The sequence below is a fragment of the Balaenoptera borealis genome (assembly GCF_965194805.1).
Source record: "Balaenoptera borealis genome assembly, chromosome: 5".
Taxonomy (NCBI): Eukaryota; Metazoa; Chordata; class Mammalia; order Artiodactyla; family Balaenopteridae; genus Balaenoptera; species Balaenoptera borealis.
Genome location: NC_138862.1, coordinates 1,875,874 through 1,892,692, shown reverse-complemented (window position 1 = coordinate 1,892,692; position 16,819 = coordinate 1,875,874). Strand labels below are relative to the sequence as shown.

The 16,819-nt window shown below is 53.8% G+C and overlaps 1 protein-coding gene across 1 annotated transcript in view; it reads right to left on the bottom strand.

Annotated features, from left to right (window-relative positions):
• Positions 1–2,439: 2,439 nt before the first annotated feature.
• TSPEAR (thrombospondin type laminin G domain and EAR repeats) overlaps positions 2,440–16,819 on the bottom strand; it is a 94,473-nt gene continuing 80,093 nt past the window's right edge. Inside the window, exons 10-12 of the mRNA XM_082392472.1 lie at positions 9,854–10,041; positions 7,309–7,410; positions 2,440–3,996 (exon numbers count right to left, since the gene is read on the bottom strand). Coding sequence (XP_082248598.1) covers positions 3,843–3,996; positions 7,309–7,410; positions 9,854–10,041 — 444 coding nt within the window. The 3' untranslated portion in view covers positions 2,440–3,842. The remainder of the gene's footprint in view (positions 3,997–7,308; positions 7,411–9,853; positions 10,042–16,819) is intronic.

Sequence of the window (16,819 nt, the reverse complement as noted above, 5' to 3'; positions counted from 1 at the left end):
CCCCAGGCCCAGCCGGGCCACTGGCGCATAGTGGGCACTCAGAGTGTGAGCGGACAGCTATGGCCACCCAGACCACCGGGCAGACTCGGGAATGGCCCGAGACACAGCCCCTGGCTGGAAGGGACCAGAAGACGTGCGCACGCGTGTGGGTGCGTGTGTGTGCACGTGTGCAGGAGTTTGTGAGTGTGTGAGCATGTGGGGGGGATGTGTGCACGTGTGGGAAGGGGTGTGTGTGTGTGTGTGTGAGTGTGCCAGAGGGTAGGGCTGTATGCTGGTGGCGAGGTTAAGGGGTGCCTACAGGAAAAGTCCAGCAACCCCCAAGGCCAGGAGCTGTGACCACAGTGAAAACGAGATAATTTTGCCAGCAACACGGCACTGACACACCTGGCAGATGGGGAAGTAGGTAAAGTCTGGTCTCGGGGGCAGGGGTGGGGGTGGTGGGGGTGGGGGTGGTTGGGGATAGCTGGTGGAAGAGGTGTGATTCGCACATATGGTCATCCTTCCCGTGGATCGGGTTTCAGGGAGGGGAGCCCCGGAGGTAAGGAACTGCAAAAACTGCCACAGACGGTATTTCTCCAGGAAATCATGACCCTGAAGAAGAAACTGCAAAGAAATGCAGTTTGTGCAAAGATGTTCTTGAAGTGTTGTTTATCACAGTAAAGGCCATTGCATCTCTGTGAATTAACAAAGGATGACCAGCCCAGCAAACCCCAGGATGTGGCTTTGAAGAAATATGACATGGGTGTCAAAGGGACAAGAATGTGGTCACGTCACACGGCGTGCAAACTTCCGGGAGCCGCATGCGCCTTGGGAATGTTTATCAACAGGACAGAAGCCCGAAAGCTGACTTGGAAAGATGTAAGTACTGTCATGCTGTCTGCGTTGTTCCCCCTCTGATCTGCATTCATAACTTACACAGATCTTGATTTATGTTTTTCTGTTTCCGCCCAGTGGAGCAGAGATCGGACATTGTCCAGGGATGCGGTGGCACCACTTGGTCAGGACGAAGCCCCGGGCAGGGACAGGAGGCGGTCGCTCCCTCTGTCGCTGCTGCGCTGGCGGCGTTGGTGTCCGTCGTCTGCCTTCTTCCTCCCTGGGCACCAGCTGGACAACCGGGTCACCCAAGGGAGAGAGAAGCCGCGTAGGATGGGTGCTTGGGGAGCACGGACAGCGCCCAGTTGACCCCTCCCTCATGGGTACGTGGGGACACTGAGGGCTCGGCCACGGGACTAGACACAGCCGTCCTGACTCCCGGGCGCCTTTGCCCGTTTGAGCCTTGTGTCCTCGGGGGCTGGGGGTGGAGGACTCTCCGGGAAAACAGTGTGTAGAGAGGAGACGTTATCAGAACTGGCTCGGGGGATTGTGGAGGCTGCGAGCCCCAAACCTGCAGGGAGGTGGGCCTCGGGGAGAGCCGGGAGAGCCGACGCGCAGTGCCGGGCCCGGGGCGGTCTGCTGGGGAAGCCCTCCCACTGATTGCGTGAGGCCCCACACATCACACAGGGCGATCTCTGTACCCAGAGTCCACTGATGTAAGTGTTCGTCTCGTCCAGACACACAAAGGCAACCATCCCAGGCGTGGAGACAGGGGTCTTGGAGGCCCTGCTGTGCTCCTGGCCCGGAAGGCTGCCCCTCTCCTGTGTGGGTGCCCTGCCTCTGGGGGCCCTTCCGGGGGTCCACCTGTGCAAGGAGCCCCGAGGTGACATGGCACCCCAGCCCCCAGCCAGCCCTGACTGCAGCTGCCTCCCCGCAGGCCCCCTGGCCCGTGACCCTCCTTCTGTCCCTCTCACGGGCTGCTCAGGCCCTGCCTCAAATCCCGGTTAAAATCAGAGCCCCCAGCTGACCAAATGTCCCTCTCAGGGAGGGTGGATGGTTGAGCAAATCAAAATCGAAATGGGAAGCCTGCTTGAATCTGAACTTCAGATAAACACCAAGAACTCCTTTAGTATATATTCTATGCAACACTGGGGCTATGTATTTTTTTAAAAAAGCATTCATTGTTTATCTGTAATTCAAGTTTAACTAGGGATCCTGCATTTCTCTCTGGCACCCTCGGCCCACCCTCCCTGCACCAGCAGATCCATAACCCCTGGGCCAGGCCCGCTGGGGCCCCGGCTGCCCAGGGCAGGGACACAGCCAGGCCTAGGGACCATGACAGTAAGGACATGTGGGTCCAGCAGGGATGCGGGACTGCAGCAGCAGAACCTGACTTGGAGTGACGGGGCACATCCTCCTTCTCCAAAGCACGCAGCGTATACAAGGGCACGGAATTGCCCCGGGGGCGTCCTAGACCCGGGCCGTCTCTCTCACACAGGTGCCCTGGCCTGGCCCCAGAACCCCCCTCCCCACCCCCCCGTCCTTTGCCATTCTCCCGGGCAGGGGACATCCTTGTCCAAGGTCAGCCTCAGCCTGCCGAGGCACATGGCTCAGCTACTGGCCTGAAGGAGACTCTAGAAAATCTCCACTTTGGGAATTCAAGAGGGCCCTGATCACAGTCTTGAGATCCCAAATCTGGTCAGGATAGACACGGAGCCGGCTCACGTAGCCTTCCTTCCTGGGCAGTTGGGCCTCCCCAGTTCTCGCGTGGAACCGACCACGGAAAGCCAGGGCTCTGGCTGCCTGGAGCTGCCACCGTGCCCCTGGCTGTGTGATCCTGGGCAAAAATGAGCCAGAATTTCGAGACGGAAAGAGCAGAACATTAGACCAAGCGTGGGGCCTTCCTGCTGCTGAGGTCCTGGCTCCTATATCCCATCCTAGAGCAGGCGGGGCCTGGGTAGTGGAATAGGCCTGGCTTGGCTACTGCCCTGTGGTCTCCTGGCTGCATGAGGACCCCACAGGGTCTTCCCAGCAAAGCTCCTGGCCTGGAGAATTCCCCTTCCACCGAGGAGGCTCCCCGGTGCTGATGGCACCTCCCCTCCTCCTCCCCTCGTTCCCGGGGTGGTGTCATGTCACACCTAGCGGCCACCCCAGGGAGGCAGGAGGCCCACGGCCGGTGTAGGTTCAGGGCATTGGACGTGGGAGGAGCTAGACGAGCGCTGGCACGTCAAGCCCATCCGGTACACCCACAAGGCCAGCCACGATGACCGGGGACGCCAGCCCGGGTGCAGCGGCAAGAGGGTCCCATCGACCCGGGGTCTCCCGTGGGTGTGTCTCAGGGAGGAGACAAGACCCGTGTCATGCATGCCTGGGATTCCTGACCCCACTGCATTCATGGGTAAACTGAGGCTGGAGGAAGAAGCTCCGCAGAGGAGAGGCGTGTTGGTGACCAGGGGCCCAAGGGCACACCGGGCCATGGCGGCAGAGTGCGTGCTACGGCCCCGTGATTGCTCTCGATGAGGGTCGAGTCCCCTCCAGAAACACACAGACGCGGCAGAGCTTTTTGTAGAGAGCATCATAAATACATTTCAGTATAGACAGAACACAATAAATAGCTGGTACAAATATGTCAAACAGCATCAAGCCGGTTCCCATGTCTGGGCTCCCCAAGCAGAGCCGAGCACCTGGCCACGTGGTGGGCACCGCGGCAAGGTGACCAGGCCCCGCTGTTTTTGAGGTAAAACTTTGTATGAACTTTTCCTTTAAAGCGAAATCCCTGCAGGACACCAGACTTGCAGGGGCAGCTCTGGCCTTCCACCTGGACACCCACAGAGCCACATGAGTCCGGCCACCATGGTTACTGGGGTGGAAGTGAAAACATCCCCGGCTGGACAAGAGCCAGAGGCGGCGAGGTGGTGGCTCTGGAAGCCACAGCTTCTCCCAGGCTCGTCCCCCTCCCCGGAGGTTCCTTCTCAGGTGGGGTTCTGGGGTGCGGCCAGATGGGTCGCATTCCTGGGTCTCTGGGCCCATCACCCTGTCCTCAGCTTCAGCACCCTGGACAGCGGCTCCTTGGCGCTGGAGTAGACCAGGTAGGAGCCGGCAGCCGTGTGGAAGGTCTCCCAGTCCCTGCAGCCGAAGGTCGGGAGGCTGTGCACGGCCACGAAGCCTTCGTACCCCTGCCACCTGTGGGGAGAGACACTGTCAGCCTCGGGGCAGGGGCGCCGGTGCCAGGCTGCTCTGAGAGGAGAAGGTGCCTGGGCGTTGGGGCTCCCACTGGACAACCCCCCACCCCGTGATCCTCGCCAGGCCTTCTTCACCTGCTTCTCCCACTGGGCACAGCATGGAGGGGCCAAGCATCCCAGCCTCACAATCCCCCAGCTTACAATCGCGGGGAGCTGAGCCAGGAGGGGCCTTCTCAGCCTGCAAAGAAGAAACTGAGGCCGGGAAGGGGGAACCTGCCCTGTGCAAGACCCCACAGCTGCTCTGATCCACCCAGGGTCCTGCTCCCAGCCCAGAGTGCCTTCGGATGCCTCCGTCGGGCGGGGGATGGGGAGGGGCTCCTGGTGGGTTAATAGTGGGGTCCGAGCTGAAGCCCCCTCCTCACTGCTGGGGTTGACAGTGAGGCACGGCCCTCAGACACACACCTGGCACCGCTCGGGTATGGCACCCGTCTTTGGATGCAGGAACCCCACTGCCGGCACACGGCTCTGTGACCCCCGCTCCCACACGAGGATGCTGCACCCAGCCCTTCGTCCTGCCCCGGCACAGTCAGCGGTTTCTAGGTTTTGCCCTTCAAAAGGGATTTATCGACAGGTAGCTCTGTTTCCATTGGGTGGAGGCCCCAGAGTGGGCAGCTTGGATCAAAATCAGTCGTAGTTTTAATTTAAATGTTTTTCCAGATGACTTTCTGGAAAGGTTGGGGTGATTCTTGTCCTGGTGGGGAAGGGCCAGCCCCCCCTCAACACACACACACACACACTCAGCACTGTGGGTCTTTAAACAGCGTCCAGACAGATAGGGAAATGCGTCATCCTCGCGCTCTGCAACAACAACTTCTAACGTGTTTATTCACATTGTCCATTTTTAGTTCTGAAGACCCCTATTCATATCTTTTGCCCATTTTTCCAGATTCAAAAAAAATCTTTTATTAATTTGTGGAGTTCCTGTTCTGCCATATGTGTGGTGGACAGTTTGTCCTTTGATTTTGAATGGGACGCCCTTTCCATAAAAAACTTTTAATGTAGGTGGTCGGCCTGGTGGCCTCTTTCCAGCCTATGCAAGGTCTCACATCTTCTCTGTAGAACTTTGAGGTTTTACAAAGTCATCTTAGCTTTTCTTCTAATATTTCTGTTGTTGAATTTTTGACATTTAGGTGTTTGCTCCTTATAAAATTTACTTTGTGTAAAATATGAAGCAGAGGTATAGGTGTGTTTTCTTCCAGATGGACAGAAAATTACAGGAAATTATTTTATTAATTCGTCTTTTTCTCATTGAGCTGAAATATAGCATTATCACACTAGATGACTGTGAAAGATCGGCTCTTTTCTGGACTGTATTCTACTCCTTCTACATATTTGTTTATGTTTAGCAAAAATCATACTGCTTTATTTGCATGCTGTCAGGACCTCCTTCACTACTCTCCTTTTCAACATTTTCTTGGCCATCTTTGAAAATTTATTCTTCCACATGAATTTTTAAATTACTTAAATTTTTAAAATTTTAAATTACTTAAAAATTTAAAATTACTTAAGGTTTTTTTTTTTGTTTTTTTTGTTTTTTTTTTTTAAGATTTATTTATTTTATTGATTGATTGCTATGTTGGGTCTTCGTTTCTGTGCTAGGGCTTCCTCTAGTTGCGGCAAGCGGGGGCCACTCCTCATCACGGTACGCGGGCCTCTCAGTATCGCGGCCTCTCCCGTTGCGGAGCACAGGCTCCAGACGCGCAGGCTCAGTAGCTGTGGCCCACGGGCCCAGTCGCTCCACGGCATGTGGGATCTTCCCAGACCAGGGACCGAACCCGCGTCCCCTGCATTAGCAGGCAGACTCTCAACCACTGCACCACCAGGGAAGCCCCATTTAAGGTTTTAAAATTACTTAAAATTTTAAAAATTTAAAAATTACTTGAAATTTAAAAATTACTTGAAATTTAAAAATTACTTAAAACTTAAAAATTACTTAAAATTAAAAATTTTTTTTAATTAAAATTTTTTAAAATTTTAAATTACTTAAAATTTAAAAAAGTTTTAAACTACTTAAAATTTTAAAATTACTTTGTCTTGTTGAAAACAGCAATTAATTAGAAAGTCTAAAGAAAATTGATGATTTTTCTAATAAAGTATGGGTAAGCAAACGTCTCAGGAAGAGACGTAAAACTTGATTAAACCAATAGCCACGGGGGAGACTGGACAAGCTGCTCCACAAACACTATTGAAAAGGAACCAGGCCGAGATGGCTTTGTAACTGAATTTAACCACATCGTAAAGAAAACAGATAAGTCCTACTGTTCAAACTATCCCAGCCCACAGGTGTAGGTGGTGCGCCTATTAAGTTAGGTTCCATATCAAGTGTCCAGAAGAAATCACAGAGCAATTTCATTTCCTATTACAGATACAAAAATCTGAAATCAATCATAATGATTGGTAGCCAGTGACACATTAAATAATTGCACATCCTCGTTAAGTGGCGCTCGTCCCGGAGTGCAAGGTCACCTCTCATAAATCATTATGTCAACAGATTGACCGGGAAGATGCACGCCAGGCACTAAAGAGTGCCAGCGGGGCGAGACTGCTCACATCCTGTCAAACTGTGTAACGCCCAGACCGTTTCCATCACATCAGTCGGACGGAACGGCCGGTCACTGCTCCTACGATTCAAAATCATCCTGGAATTTCTAGCTAATTGAGAAAACTAGACAAGCAGTAAAAACATTAGAAATACAGAGGCAAAGTTGCTTTTATTTGTAGGCGTAGTTATCCTTCTAGAGCTCCCACAGACATTTCTTCAGGAAACCATTAGAACTGAAAGAGATAACGGGGCTGGATGGCCAGACACAACAATTAATTGTCAGGATGCGCAGATGGAAATGGACACGTGCTTACAACTCGGAAAACTCCCAGAAGTGAATGTATTGCGAACACCACAGTGCCTCTATGACGAAGTGTAAAATTTTATTGAAGGACACATGAAAAACAGAGGGATCTACCGTAGGCCTGGATGGAAACATTTAACAGGATAATATACGACTAACTCTCAAATTAGTGTATCCACACACTGCATCTCTGGCCAGAATCCAAAGTCGTGAGCATCAGCGAGACTAGTGGTCACCTGGCTAACCCAGGGGCATCCCCCAGACTTAGCCTGCACTTAGGTGTGCTGCGTGCCAGGTGACCCACAGGGCCCGATAACCTGTGACTCGCTCTGAGCCTGTGGTCACCAGTGGGGAAGGCAAGCACACCCCAGGTGAACCGAGGTGGTGAGGAGGGGCACGGACTTTACCTGTAAATAATACTGTTTACCGAGAAGGTATTTCCGTCGAAGGAGTTTGCAACCACCAGGAAATAATCTTCTCCCACTGAGAAGAACTCCCAGTCCAGAGCACTGCAAAAGCAAGTGAGTGGACATTAGGACACAGGACTCGGACATGTTGCCATGGAACTCGGGGGGCTGGAGTGCAGCCAGTTCTCCCCCTAATCTCAGAATTCAGGGGGGTAGGTCCCACTTCCAAAATCCACAGAAGGGGGAGCGATTTTCTCAGTCACACAGCCAGTTGGTCTATTCCCGGGAAATGCAAATTAGTTGTTCACTTTTTTAAATTAAAAAAAATTTAATTGTACTAAAATACACATAACACAAAACTGTCTGTTTTACCCATTTTTAAGCGCACAGCTCAGTGGCATTAAGTGCATTCACACTGTTATGCAACCATCACCACCATCCATCTCCAGAATTTTTCCATCTTGCCAAACTGAAACTCCATCCCCATGAAACACTCACTCCCATCCCCTCCTCCAGCCCCTGGTCCCCACCATCCTGCTTTCTGCCTCTATGAATCTGGCTCCTCCAGGGACCGCGTATCAGTGGATCGTACGGCATTTGTCCTTTTTTGACTGGCTTATGTCACTGAGTATCATGTCCTCAAGGTTCATCCGTGTTTTCACAGTTGTCAGAATGTCCTTCCTGTTTGAGGCTGAACGATATTCCATTGTAAGGATGGACCACATTCTGTTTATCCATTCCTCTGTCGATGGACACTTGGGTTACAAGTGTCAACGCTGATGCTATGAACATGGGTGCAAAAGTCACTCACTTAGAAGAGGTTGAAATAGAGGAACAGTCCCAAGCTTGTGGTCACTCCATGAAGGCCTGCAGCACCCTCTGGAGGCGGGAACTTGAGGACACTGGCCGTGAGGTCACCCACTCACCCGCTCCTTCCCTGACACCCGTTCAGGTGCCAGCAGGGTCGGCTGACATAGAGACGTTCCCCTACATTTGCAAGCTGTGGTTCTTACTGCAAACAGACCACTGCATCCTGTCTTCAACAAGTGCCTCCTGAACTTGCTAAGGGTGAGTCTGTGCTCAGAGATGGCTCAGTTCCCAGGGGTCTGACAGAGGGCTTCCAGGAAGGACATCCCAGAGCCCTGTCTATCCAAGGAGGCCAACTGGGCATCAGCCATGTTCCCCAGTCACCGCTTTGATTACTGCAATCCTGTCCTGTGTCCACTTTACAGATGAGGAAACTGAGGCCACAGCCTTGCAGCAAGTGGGAGTCACTTGGATGCCAAAGGTCAGGCCGGTGCATCTGCATCCAGTGGCCTCAGGGTTATGGCTTATTCAGGCAGTAGAGGGCCATTCTCTCTTGGTCGATACTCACCCCTGGGTTCCTTCTCAGTGGGGCACTGAGGGTGCCGGCCTAGAGCTCCTACAGGACCCTGGATGTGAGAGGGCCCACGGGGGTCCCTGGGGACATGCAGGGGGGCTGAGGCCAGTGGGGGCCCTGGGGCTCATCACTGCTTCCTTCTTCTATTGTTTGGGATCCTGTCTCGGGCCACTTCCAGCCATGGCCAGTCACGATTCGGTCATTAAAAAAAGTGGTGGCCATGACCATGTTCATTGAGGGGCAGCACGAGGTGTGGCTGTGGGCAGCAGGGCAGCCGTGTGGTCCCCGTGCGGTATTCTGCCAGTCGCAGCTGGGTTCTAAAACCGAGGCCGTGGAAAAGAAGCAAACAGCAAAGTGTTGAATGAAACTGTCTGCCCCACAGCTCACATCAGAAGCTGCTTCAGCTTAATCCAGGAGGAAGTGAACGTCTGGCGTTACTTCCTGTTCTTCCTCTAAAGCAGCACGACAGTAAGCCCGCTGACAGTAATATGAACCATATTTTTATTCTTCAGAACCACACCATTTGGTCAAAAGGTGGAAACGGACAAATGTCCATCAGCTGATGAGGGATAAACAAAGTGTGGTAAATAAATACAGTGGAATATTACTCAGTCTTTAAAAGGAGTGAAGCACTGAGGTACAGCGTGGATGAGCCTTGAAAACATGCCGAGTGAAGGAAGCCAGACACAAAAGACCACATCGTATGCATTCCATTCACAGGCAATGTCCAGAATGGGGAAACCCAGAGGAACGGAAAGCAGACTGGTGGGTGCCAGAGGCTGGGGAGGTGGGGGGAGAGGCAAAGATAGCTAAAGGGTGGGGTTTCTTTTTGAGGTGATGAAAATATTCTAAAGTCACTGTGGTGATGGTTGCACACACCTGTGAATTTAACGTAAAAACACTGAATTGTAAAAAGCACACACACAAGCCACATCGTTTGAAAGCAGAGTCAAGATTACAACAGGAGCTGCAATCACTCAGCGGGCCCTGGAGAAAGTAGGTCTGCAGGGAGTGGGGAGTGAGACCACGTCACACCTCCAGGAAGTGGGGGGGGGGCACCCGTGGCTTCCGGAAGGCACAGGCACGCTGCCGTCTGTGGGCTGCCGGGCGGGAAGCGGGCACCCCTGGATCCCTGCCCCGCCCCTCTACCCCACGCCCCAGTACCTGCAGGTGCGGATCTCCTGGAACCTGACGAACGTCTGCGCGGTGACGTTCAGTTCGTAGATGACGGAGTTGATGACGTAGGAGTCGTTTTGCACTTGCATTTCCACGTCATAGCGGTGACTATTCGCGACGGCGAGAAACACCCTCTCCCCGATGTGGAAAACCTCCCAGTCTGCAGCGCCAAACGTCTGGGACGGTGAGAAGGGGGCCAAGAGCACGCGTGAACGGAGACCCTCAGGACGGCCACCCATGCGGCTCCAGACCCTGCGCGCTCCAGGCGCCAGGTCGGGGCCCTCCCGCCAGCGCTGTGCTTTCCCAGCCTCACTGCACGTGAGTCAGGGGGTCATCTGCATAGAGCGCTTCTTACCACCTGTGCCGCCCCTCCCCCACGCCCCAGTGTGCCCGTCCGGGAGGTCCAGCTGCTACCACATCTCTTCCGGGGAGCCCTCCCTGCTCCCCGCGGTCAGGCTCTGAACTCCAAAGCAAACTCTAGGGACCTCTGGAGTTTCTCACTACACGCTGTCCCTGGCCTGAGGCTTTCCTTTGGCTCTAGGGACCACCCCATCTCTGGGTGCCTGTGCTGTTCCTCTGAAATCACTTATCGCCCTGGACGGTGAGGTGTGCGTGGGGCAACAGGGCTGGACCTTTATATGAATAGCCGGCTGCCAAGCCTTGGCCCCAGACGTCGAGCTGCATGAGCTGATTTGCGGGTGGGACCCAGGAGGAGGAAGTTATGGCCAGCATCTCGGGGGCGCTGGGGTGGGGGTGCATGGGGAAGGGGAGGACCAGAGGAGTCCAGATCCAGGCCCTGGTCTGAGCCCTGAAGAGAGAGGGTGGGGCAGAAACGAAAGGAGTGACCACCCCGGAAGGCAGCAAATGGCAGGGGCTTAAGTGGAGGCAGGTAGAATGTGGCAGCTCCCCGCAGCAGGGAGGGGCCTGTGGCTGGTGGAACAGCGTGCCAAAGCTCCTGGGGACCCCAAACCACAGCCTGAGGAGGCTGCTGGGGTCTGAGTTCCTACGTCAGCAGAAAGTGGTTGACTCTGTCATGGGCTGGTGAGGGCTGCAGAAGCTCCGGTGGAACACTTTGCATTGAAATTGTCTTTAAATGTTTTGCCTCTTGACTTCTGGCTTCTGATACTGGTGGAGAGACTTACATTAGACTGACCCTCCTGCTGATAATAATCGTGAACTCTGGATGCAATGCTTAAAAAAGTACACAGTTGTTTAAAGGTGTTGGACAAGGGCCAAGGGCAGGTGGAAAGTGGGGGGGATGCAACCCCCGAATGCATGTTTATCTGACGTTTCCTCTGAGGGTACTCCCCATCCTGTGGCACATGGGCATGACACTCAAATGGAGGCAGCAGGCTGGTTGGACCGGGGAGTCCAAGGTGAGAGTTTAGGGCTTGCAGAGTCTCTAGAAATGGAAGGGGACTACCCTAGGAAGGAGGGAATCCCAGAAGGGGGAGCCCCAATGTCTCCTTATTAACTTCTTTCAAGTCCTGTCCAGCTCCTGAAGTGCACACACAGGGGACAAGATCCCAGGGACCCAGAGACAAACAACAACTGAGAGGCTGAAGGAACTGACCAGAGAGTTAAACACCTGGGGAAACAGGCAGGCGAATGTGACCCATAATCAAGAGAAGAAATAGCAAGCAGAAATAGGCTGACAGTGCAAATATTGGAGTTAACAGATGCAAACTTTACAGTAGCTATGATCAGAATCTATAGGGAAATATGTGTGTAATGAACAATGAGATGGGGAGATTTGGAAAGCTAGGAAAACTCTAAAAGGAGCCAAATAGAAATCCTGTACCTGAAGAGGAAAATATCTGTATTCACAAATCTATTGCATGGGATCAAGAGCTACCTGGACAATCCAGAAGAAAGAATCAGTGAACTAGAAGATAGACCGATAGACATTACCTGAATTGAAGCACAGAAAGGGGGAAAAAAGTTTACAATAGGGATTTCCCTGGTGGCACAGTGGTTAAGAATCCGCCTACCAATGCAGGGGACACAGGTTCGATCCCTGGTTCAGGAAGATCCCACATGCTGCAGAGCAACTAAGCCTGTGTGCCACAACTACTGAGCCTGTGCTCTAGAGCCTGTGAGCCACAATTACCGAGCCCCCGTGCCACAACTACTGAAGCCCGTGTGCCTAGAGCCCGTGCTCCACAACAAGAGAAGCCACCACAATGAGAAGCCCATGTACCGCAACAAAGAGTAGCCCCCGCTCACCACAACTAGAGGAAGCCCGCGTGCAGCAACGAAGACCCAATGCAGCCAAAAATAAATAAATATGTTAAAAAAACATTTACAATAAAGGTGAACAGAGCCTCCATGAGTGAGGAATAATATAATGCAGTCTAACATGCATGTAATTGGGTCACAGAAGGAAAAGAAAAGAGAATGAGGCAGAAAAAACATTTAAATAAATGATGGCTAATATTTTTCCAAATTTGATTAAAAACACCAAACCACAGATCCAAGAAGATCAGAGACCCCAATCAGAATAGAGACAAAAAAACCCCCACACCTTGACACATCATATTTAAATATCCGAGAATAGAAGGAGAAGATTGCAAAAGCCACCAGAGGAAAAAGACACATTCGATATAGGGAAACAGTGGTACCAATGGTACCCGACGTCTCATCAGAAACAGTGGAAGCTTGACGTCAACAGAAAACCATCTTTAAAGTAAACGAAAGAAAAAACGTGAACCCAGAGTTCTACAACCAGTGAAAATATCCTTCAAGGTAGAATAAAGTCATTTTCAGATAAAAGTGGTAGAATGAATTGCCAGCAGACCTGCTTTACAAGAAGTACCGAAGGGGGCTTCCCTGGTGGCGCAGCGGTTGAGAATCTGCCTGCCAATGCAGGGGACACGGGTTCGAGCCCTGGTCTGGGAAGATCCCACATGCCACGGAGCAACTAAGCCCGTGAGCCACAATTACTGAGCCTGCGCGTCTGGAGCCTGTGTTCCGCAACAAGAGAGGCCGCGATAGTGAGAGGCCCGCGCACTGCGATGAAGAGTGGCCCCCGCTTGCCGCAACTGGAGAGAGCCCTCGCACAGAGACGAAGATCCAACACAGCCATAAATAAATAAATAAATAAATAAATTTAAAAAAAAGAAGTACCAAAGGAAGCTGTGAAGTTGAAGGCTGATTACACCACAGGAGAGTAGCGTCTGCAGAAGGGATGCAGAGGGCACTGGGAATGGTGAGCATGTGGGTGTAAAGACAACCGACAGCAGAAATGATAAATTGTGGAGCTTATAACCTAAGTAGACGTGTGAGTATATACATGCTCACAGTAGCCGGACAGATGGGTGGGGGTAAATGAAATCATGTTGTTGTAAGGTTATTACATTATATGTAAGGTATAATATTAATTCAAAATAGGTTGTACACCTGAAACTAACACAACATTGTTAATCAGCTATACTCCAATATAAAATAAAATTTTTTTTAAATTTGAATTGTACATATTAATAGGGACTCATGGTTAATAAAAAAAAGTAGATTGTAGTAAGTTGAATACATATACCGTGATTACCGGAGCACACAATTACCCAACACATTGAATCAATACAAAAAAGAGGAGATAGAAAGAAGACTATGTATGTGACAGAGGGCTTGCATCCAGAACATATAAGGAACTCCTACATATCAATAATGAAAGGCAAAAAATAAAATAAAATATGGGTAAAAGACTTGAATAGGCATTTCGCAAGGGGACTGTAGCAAGCCAGCAGGTGGATGGAAACCCGCCATCTAGTCACCAGGGGATTTTGACTTAAAAACCACACTGCGGTGCCGCTTCACACCCAACAAGTAAAACTGCAAATACAGACAAAACCCGGTGTTGGCAAGAGCGCGGGGCGGCTGGGACTCATGCTGTTCGGGGGAGTGTGTGAAATGGTAGAATCGTTTTGGAAAATTGCTTGGCAATTTCTTCAAAGTTAAACATCCGCCTACCTTATGGCCCAGAATTCCACTCCTAGGTTTTTACTCAAGAGAAATAAAAACAATTTGCCCACGGAAAGCCTTGTATGAGATGCCTTTAGTAGATTTATTCATAATAGTGAGAAGCTGGAAACAGCTCAGGTTGTACGACAAGGAACTGAGCCTGGAAGCCACGCAGCGGGCAGGCTCGGGCCCGGGCTGCTTCCTGGGGACACCGCGCGTCCCCAGACGCAGGGGGCCATGGCGGGGGCACAGCTAGTCACCCGATGCCCAGCGACGCTGGAGGAACACTCGCATCCCCACCCCACGTGGGAAGCAGCTCCGTTTTTCTTTACCCAGGCCGGGCAGGGCGGGTCTGATGGGACCCCTCCTCGGAGGTCCCTTCCCCGCTTGCAGGTGGGTCCGCGCCGCCCAGCGCGTCCTCTGGCCCCGGCGTGTCCGGTACCCGGCCCGGTCGCCCGGCTTGGTGTTTTCTCCACGCCCAGCAGAGGGCGTCGCCGCCCGGTTCGCGGAGCCCCGATCCCGGGCAGAGCCGCTGCCGTAGAAACAGGCCTGGGCCCGTCCTGAGGAGCCGAAACAAGGGGAGCTCAAGCTAAAAGTGACACACGAGGACAAGGACAGGGGCCAGGACACCTGGCGTTGCCAACCCCTTCCGGGCCAGGAGCTGGGCTGAGGCCTTCCTGCATTGGCGTCCTCTGCTCACCGCGGCTCCGGAGGTGGCACTATGTCCCCTGGGGTCACCCGGAAACTTCCGAGCTGGTGGGGATACTCGGGCCCGCGGGGCCGCCAGCCTCATCTGCTCTGTGGCCACTTCATAGAGGGCCGACGTTAAAAGACCCGCACGAGTGTGCAGAGTGACACGCGCGCCAGCTCCGCCAGGTCGCAGAAACCACCGGAGCGGCCGGTGGGTGAGATCGCCGGCTCCTCCCACCCCGGTGCTGATGAGACCACGTCAGTGGGAAACGCACACACCCGCACACACACCTGCGTACACGTGCACGTGTGCAGACACACAAGACACCTGCATGCACACACCTGTGTATACACGTGCACACACCTGCATGGACACGATTTTACACACAATCCTGCATGCATACAAGTGTATACATGTGCACATACCTGCAAGCACACATGTGCACACACACATACCTGCAGGCACACAAGTTTTTATGTACACACCCACATGTATACACCTGTATACCCTTATACCTGATGCACACACATGCATTGTGTATATCCATGCACATGCTTGCAAGCACGCACGTGTACACACACTCCTGCACGTGTGCACACCCGCACAGGACAAGGGGCCAGGGCTGGTCTGAAGAGGGGTATCCCGCAGCTCCGAGTCACTCCACCCTCAGCTCACTTGCCTTGAGTCCCAGCGTGGAGGGGGAGGGGCGTACAGATGGGGGTCGGTGAAGGGGCTGCCAGGGCCTGGGAAAGGGGAGAAAAGGGCCAGGAACCGAGGAGGAAGGACGGGGGCGTGGCCAGCGGCAGGGAGGCGGGGAGGAGCATCCAGGTGGGCGTGACTTAGCGCGGCTGGGGCCGGGGGTGGGGGTGGGGCTGGTGGGGGGTGCTCTCACCCTACCTCTGCGCTGTGCAAGCAGCTGGGTCGGGCGCCAGATACAGCAAGTACGCGGCGCCTCGTTCAATTTGAATTTCAGATAAACAATGGTTTTTCAGTGTATGTGTATGGACACGCTTTTACTAAAAAATGATTCGTTGTTTATCTGGAATTCACGTTGAACCGGGTGTCCTGTATTTTATCCGCCAGAGGCTGGCAGAGACCAGCATGGGGCCCCCCTGGCTCACAGCCATTGGCTGGCGATGAGCTCTCCTCGCGGAGTGGGACCAGCGCCTGCGCCCTCAGCCAGAGGCTGGGCTCCTCCCGCTCGGAAGTGAATGGGGGACAGTCCCCACCCAGGGCTGCTCCAGCCTGGGCAGGGGGTGAGCGGGCCTGAGGCCCCGCTGTCAGGCCGCTCCTGGGTTCTAAGTGCATCAGGGACTCATCAGGGAGAGAAGAAGGAGCTCCCGCATCAAACAACCTGCCAAAGCCTGCCTGGCCCCGGAGCAAGGCCAGGCACCTGCTGGGCGGGTGGGCCCTTCCCGCCCTCCTTCTGAGCGGAATTCCCCTGGAGCTCTGCCCCGGAATCCCCTGGCAGCGGGCCTGGCAGGCTCTGGAGCACCTCGAGGGATGATGGTGCTTCCAGCACTTGGCAGCCGGGAGCATCTGGAGCCCCTGACAGCCTCCCCCGAGGGTGGGTGGGCTCCCGGTAATCAGCGGATCACTTGCTGGGGAGGAGGCCCTCAGGTTCCGGCTCCGAAGGAGCAAAGACCCAAGGTCTGGGAGTGCCTGGGGAGGGAGGGGCGGGGCGCACTGCCAGGGCAAGGCAGGCAGCCCCCCAAAGGGCCCTGGGGGGACGCTGCCATCCTCACTGTGGGCAGCTGGCTAAGGTGGGTGAGGGTCCCATCCTAGGAGGCTTCAGGGGGTGCCCCTCCCAGCTCTCCCCTGGCCCAGCAGCCCCTCCAAACCTTGCTTCTCCCCAGGCTGCCTGGTCCACTGCCCTCTTCTACCTCACAGAGCAAACCCGAGGCACAGGAGGAAGGGCCAGGGCCCTTGCTAGCACCTGAGCCCGGCCCCTCCCCGTGCTGACTGCTGAGGGCGCGCTCACACCACCCTCCTTACAGACACGCCTCCTTTTCCTTCGTTTCTGGGCGTCTACATTCCTGGTGGAGACTACGTTTCTGACAAGCCCACAGCTTCACCCTCGTCCCCAGACACCCACTGATAGCTCTGGGCAGCGCCTCTGCCCGTCCCCTCCACCTGCCCCGACGCACGCCTTCCTGGGGTTCACTGGCCCTCTCCACTGGGGCCTCTGTCAGCCCTCGGCTGCCGCCTCCCCCGCCCTGAATCTCCCGCTGCTCTCGGTTCTCTTTTCTGCCAGGGGCACCTCCATCAGCCCCACCTCCCAGGCAATAAAGCCCAAATCTTGGTCC